Source organism: Centruroides sculpturatus, unplaced genomic scaffold, assembly GCF_000671375.1.
Source record: "Centruroides sculpturatus isolate CEXI.00-Female unplaced genomic scaffold, Cexi_2.0 scaffold2001, whole genome shotgun sequence".
Taxonomy (NCBI): Eukaryota; Metazoa; Arthropoda; class Arachnida; order Scorpiones; family Buthidae; genus Centruroides; species Centruroides sculpturatus.
In genome coordinates this window covers 81,536-87,658 of record NW_019386103.1, presented here as the reverse complement: position 1 = coordinate 87,658, position 6,123 = coordinate 81,536, and the positions used below count along the sequence as shown (strand labels likewise).

At 32.8% G+C, this 6,123-nt stretch overlaps 1 protein-coding gene across 1 annotated transcript in view; it reads right to left on the bottom strand.

Moving 5' to 3' along the window:
• Positions 1 to 3,055: 3,055 nt before the first annotated feature.
• The window catches only part of LOC111613595 (E3 ubiquitin-protein ligase MYCBP2-like), a 36,526-nt gene continuing 33,458 nt past the window's right edge, over positions 3,056 to 6,123 (bottom strand). The window contains exons 9-10 of the mRNA XM_023354950.1: positions 4,492 to 4,588; positions 3,056 to 3,245 (exon numbers count right to left, since the gene is read on the bottom strand). Of these exons, the coding sequence (XP_023210718.1) occupies positions 3,076 to 3,245; positions 4,492 to 4,588 (267 nt within the window). The 3' untranslated portion in view covers positions 3,056 to 3,075. The remainder of the gene's footprint in view (positions 3,246 to 4,491; positions 4,589 to 6,123) is intronic.

Sequence of the window (6,123 nt, the reverse complement as noted above, 5' to 3'; positions counted from 1 at the left end):
GTTGTACTCCTGTAGCTGAAACCATGCTAGTGACCAGAAGGATAGTGTCTGTAGAAACTTACTGGATTTGTTGAATATTATCTGCCATAACAGATGGTAAGCAAAGCCTCTCTGCAGTGAAGAGCTAATGTCACTGTGACTCAGGGTAGAGACACACTTCAAGGTCTATTATGCACTAACCATAGCCCTCAGAAGTGGAGATGAAACAAACATGTCCTAACAGAAATGAGGGGGCAGACCATATCAAGAAGCCAGACATGCTGAGGTGACCTTGGACAATAACCATTTAAACAGCTGTCCTGGCAGTGGACCAATCCAGACATAGCATAACTCTTAAATGCTTACTCAACTCTCCAAAGGATGCCATGTACTCAAGGAAGGTTGAGAATGGTCCCAACTCCCATCTACTTTATCTTATTTTATGATGGCCAATCAAAGACAGTTAATGTATGCAACTCTAAGCTTTGAAAAGTACAGACACAAATTTCCCAAGCTTTGCAGAAGGGAAATAAAAATGAGCCATATAGTTATTGGAGATTAGGGATTTCAATGTATCTTGCACTGTAAATAAGAAGCAGAAGTCCTGCAAGAGAAAGTGGAATGCCAACAAACACAAGCCAGCTGTAAAGGAGGATAAACAACTTATAGTTATTTTAGAAAGAATCTGAAGAATAGGAGGAAAAAATCTCTCCAATTGTAGCTGTGAAGAAGTCATTACTACAACGTGGATTCTGAGAGTTAGGATGAAATGATGACTTGCCAGCCTGCTACCATCAGAAGCAAGTGCATGTTACATAGACAATAGTACACAGCAGAGGGAGCAGCACAATGCTGTTTTCCAGGGAAGTGATGATCTCCCACTGCCCTTTTGTCAATTGTCCAGCCACTGATGGGATATAGTTGACTGGGAATAGGGAATAATGGGCTTTGCAAGCAACCAGAGGCATTGCTTCCATGAGTAGGACCCAGGACAAGAGAAGACTTCAGCCAAAAGGGAGAAAGAACTTTCCATTGCTAATAAGCAAGAAGGGACTGATGTAGTATAACCAAGAGCTCAAAAACAAGCGAAGAGATTGAGGGAATCTTGGAGGAACTGACAGCTCTGCTAGGTAGGACTGACAACCACTGTCAGAAAAGTTTGTTCTGCTATCTAGTACCTTTTTCAAAAGACCATCTCAATAATGCTGAGACAGAAATGTGAGTTTAGCTTTCTCTGCACTGATGTCAGAGTCATAACTAACAGGAGGCAGTCCATAATCTGTCAAATGATCAACCAAGACCTGATAGAGCAGAAACCAAAGGCCTATGACTACCAAGAAGGTGACCTACATTCATGTAGTAGGCAAATATATCCAACAGCTAGCTGGGAAGCCAAAGCAAGCACCTGTCCTTCCTCTACTGAAACAGAGGAAGGGCAAATGATCTTTGTGAATCCCAGAGATGGGATGGAAAGTAATTATGCAATATGAGATTGCTTAAAGAAGAATGTAAATCTCACATAACTTAAAATGGACATTAAAAACATTTGCCAAGTTAGAAGAAACAGTGTCTGATTGAGGCTGCATCCCAACAAGATGTCCAAGTACTTTGAAAGGAATTGACAGAAAAGCCAAACGCACTGAAAGTGACAGTTATTTGTCAACTGCCTAAAAAGTGCAGGTCCAAAGTTATCATTTATAATTCCAGTCAGATGTCAGTAAAAATAAATTGACAGGGATCATCTATTCCCAGAACAATTTGGGCATGCATGTTGACAACTTGAAGTCTAAGTTCTCCTTGAAAGGAAAGGAAGTCTTGTCAACTGGGTCTGTGAGGTAATGGCTCCTTTGTTCAAAAGGCTACTAGAAAGGGACAATATCCATTTGGGTTGCACAAGAAAGAGAGTAAGAGAATGTTTAGCTCTGAATGTGCTACAGATACTATAAGTTTGGACACAGCAAAGAATGCAAGTTAGCAGTTCAAACCTGTTGTTGCTATTCACAAGACTACTACTATAAGGAATGCAAAGCAACAAAACTTTTATGTAGGAACTGTGGCAAGGCCAACAAGAAGTTTGGTTTGTAGATGTTGACTAGCCAGTCCTGTCTGAGTGACAGCTGATCTTACCCGAAAGAATTTGCTGGAATTCCCATACTGATCATGAACATGAAGAACTAAAGTTAGCTTGAAACAAAAAGGAATCAACAGAACACAGACAAGATTTCTTGATCTAATACTAGGACAAGCCAGGCAAATCTTGTTGACTAGATTTCGTGCCCCTCCATCCAGAAAGCCCTACTTTGATTGAAAGTGAGGCTTTCTAGAGTTACACATCATAATAAAGGCTAATGTAGGTAAGGCTTTTAGGATAAGAGGTGAGTATTTACAAACCCTTGCCCAACAACAAAAGAGTAATGCTCAAAACACTAAAAGAAACAGACAGAAAATGTGGTCCACAGATCTATATCTCAGTAAAATGCTGAGTGGTCCACTCAAACATGAGAGACTATATAAAGGAGAGACTTTTAGAAGCTCTTTTTAACTGGGCATGAGGAGGGATCCTGCAGTCTGTAAAGCATAAGAATTCAGTTCTTGGTTGAATATGTAAAGCAGCAACATGCTGTATAAAAATTGTAGGTAAAGTTAGAGTTGAACATTGAGGATGATAAAGGCTGTGAAGGCTGGTCCCCTATAACTGCTGTAGTGTTAGAGCCAAAACATTTCTTAGTCCAACTTTTATCATTCAGACACCTGTGATTACTGAGTATCATATGCTGATAATTAAACTACAATCTCTAAAACTCTAGTGCTGGTAGGCAGAGTAGAGTCCTATCTTTTAGAGTTGTTGATGTAAGGTAGAAATAATGGAATGATTAATTTTACATTTCCTACTGCCTGGCCACCTTATTCCCTGTATCTTAATTCATGTGATTTTTGGTTTTCAAAACCAAAAATTGAGGTGATTTATTGAGGAAATATTGCCAATTTGGAAACCTTGAAAAACAGCATCATAGAGGATCAGTTAACAAGTAATGTTACACAAAAATGATAAAACTTATGATAAAACTATCAGACTTTATTGTATACATTCACACTTTAGAGTTTTATAAATATTTTTATATTAATATATATACAACACAGTAAGAATTTAATAACAGAAAAGTAAAATATTAATATATCAATACAAACAATTACATCTTTGGAAGCTGTGAGAATTCCCACATGTTCCCCATCTGTAAAACAAGCACTTGGTCCCCATTCACTTGCTAGAAAAAAATATATATCAATTAATTTAAATACTGATAAAAAATTTTTAACTTAACTATTAGCAATCTAAATTTTTAAATAATGCTAATATATATATTGAAAAATGTTAATTTTAATTTAAAAGCATCATATGGAAAATACCCCATATTTTAAATTTTAATATTTTTGAAATTATTTAATTGTTTCTACTTACATGGTTAATGTATATGTTTATATATTTATTTACATATACTTGTATTTTTCCCAATTCTAAGACACCACTGGTTCAAGTCAGACCATTAGTTTGAAATTGAATTTTAAGGTTTTTTTTCTCATGCAGAAAAAAAACTTATTTAAATAATTAATTCTACTAACTTTTGTTAAGTAAAAAATGTTAGAAAAAAATACAAAAACCATGAAATAAATAGTATTTGAAGACACTATTTCCTTGTTCTTCCTTATACAGAGTGCTTAGTAGAATCCTTATACACTGATGTATGATACACAGCAATGAATGCAGCTTGAAGACATAAGAAAATGAGAAATGCACATATCTCGTGTTTATATATAACGAGAACATGTGAATGCACATATGAGAAATACACATTTCACTATAAGTGCTCAATATGCACATTAGCATTTTAAGCTTTCTATTCACACTGTTTATGTACTAAATCAATCATGCTCTACAACTTCCTAATTTACTTTTTTTCCATATCATGCATCTTTTTTGAGATAAAAGTGCTAACTTCCAAATTTTACTGCTTGGGGTGCTGCAAGCAGTCTCATCTCATAATGCATAGTCAGTTTACTATAACTATACATTACGTTCATAACTGTAGCTATCTACATTCATCAGTTACATAAGTATATAAGGACTTTATTATGCATCTGTATGCAATAACTATTCTTTTTAATACTAAATTATAATGTAATCTTGAAGACATTTTAAACATTATAAAAAGTTTAAATTAAATATTTGTTAACAGCAGTGTTCTCTTGAACTAATCTGAGAGATGAACGATACAGCCCAAAAACTTCTGTTATAGTATGTAATGCATTATGTAGTCTGTTCATGATTATTAACATTTTGGACTAAAAATGCATATAATACACTATAAACTCTAAGATGCATTTCCACCTCACACAAGTAAAAATTGGTAAAAAAGTAAATTATAGAACAGTGAAAATACACGTACATGCAGTTATATGCATAAATACACAAGAGTTTATATGAATTAAAGAAGACACTTAAAATTTTCTTACCATCTAATTCAATATGCTCTTTTTCTTTTAAAGTATCTTTATCTATTTTTATTAATTCATTATTTGTTCCTGAATGAGGTTGGAAATATAAATATCCCTAAAATAAAATATTGAATTAATTGATTACTGTAATTTTAAGAATGTTTCAAATAAAATAAAATAAAATTTATAATTAAGAACTAATAACACTACTTTCAGATTAATATCATTAAAAATTAGTTACATTCTCTAATATAATAAATTTAACATTTAAATAATATCTCAAATAAAATGTATGCAGAATTAAACTTCCCAAGATGTCAGAATTCAAAGTTCCAAAAAACAATTACACGACAGCGTCAAAAATAAACCAAACATTTGGATTATAATTATAATTTATAATCCAAATGTTATAAAATAATTTATAATCCAAAATATAAAATAATTTCTTATCCAAATGTTGACGATTTATAATTACAATTTGTTGTTACTAAGCAATGACAAATTGTAATTATAAATTGCAAGCATGTGCACATTTAAACATTTTCTTACAGATATCAGATGGATCCGAATACAAAATGTCAAAATATTGGAATATGAAGTTAAATGTTCTCATCAGAATTCTAAAACTATGCATCATGAACACCAAATCAATATTAAATTCAGCATCAAATCTGGTAAAAACTTTACTGAGACATTTAATCTGCTTATAGAAATATATGGTAATGACTAACGACCAGATTTTTTAATGCAGTTAAAAGGGCATGTATATAACACAATATGTCTATTTTGTTTTTCTCTAAAAACTAGTCAGATATTTATTTAACATTATTTTATGTAATATATATGTTATTTATTGTAGGAAAGCTTAAACATTACAATATACTATGAAATATTTTGATAAATTTTCTTCGGTGAAGAACAATTGATTCAGTCTAACAACACTTTTGCACCTTAAAATGATCTCTGTACATCTCAAGATGAATTGGGGCATACACGAAAAATGCTGTTTTCACTGCCTATTGCTTCACCCTAAATCACATCATTCATGCTATAAATAGTTTTCCATCCGTAATTCATATCTAGCACATGTTTTAATTTCTGCTTCAAAGTGGTTTCGACAAATCCAAGTAGACTATTAGTTTTGTTAATTGTCTAGTTAATTACATCAATTGATTCACTGAGATGAAGTATCTGTTCCAACTTGGTAATCATGTCTATAAGAGAACACAAAATTGGCACTAATATAAGCATGGATTTACTCGATGCTGTCACTTTCAAGGCATTCCAGAGCTTCTGAAATGTACACATTACCTGAAGGTAATCTTCAGGATCAAAAACTGAAAAAAATTATTTTTTTATGTTGTAACTCTTAATTTCTTGTCATTTTTTAAACATTACTTTAGTAAAATAATAACTCTTCAATTCATATTCAAATTTCTATTGTTTTTCTGTCATAGGTATTTTTATCTAATGCAGAAGGTCACCAACCTACGGCCCAGGAACTAAATACCGCATTGATTTATGTCCGTTGTTATCCAGAAATCAAAAATTTTTACAACTTAATATACATTGTAAATACTGTCAGCGTATATTACAGCAGATAGTCATATACCCCAACATGTTGGTACAAGATAGAGGAATACGCACATT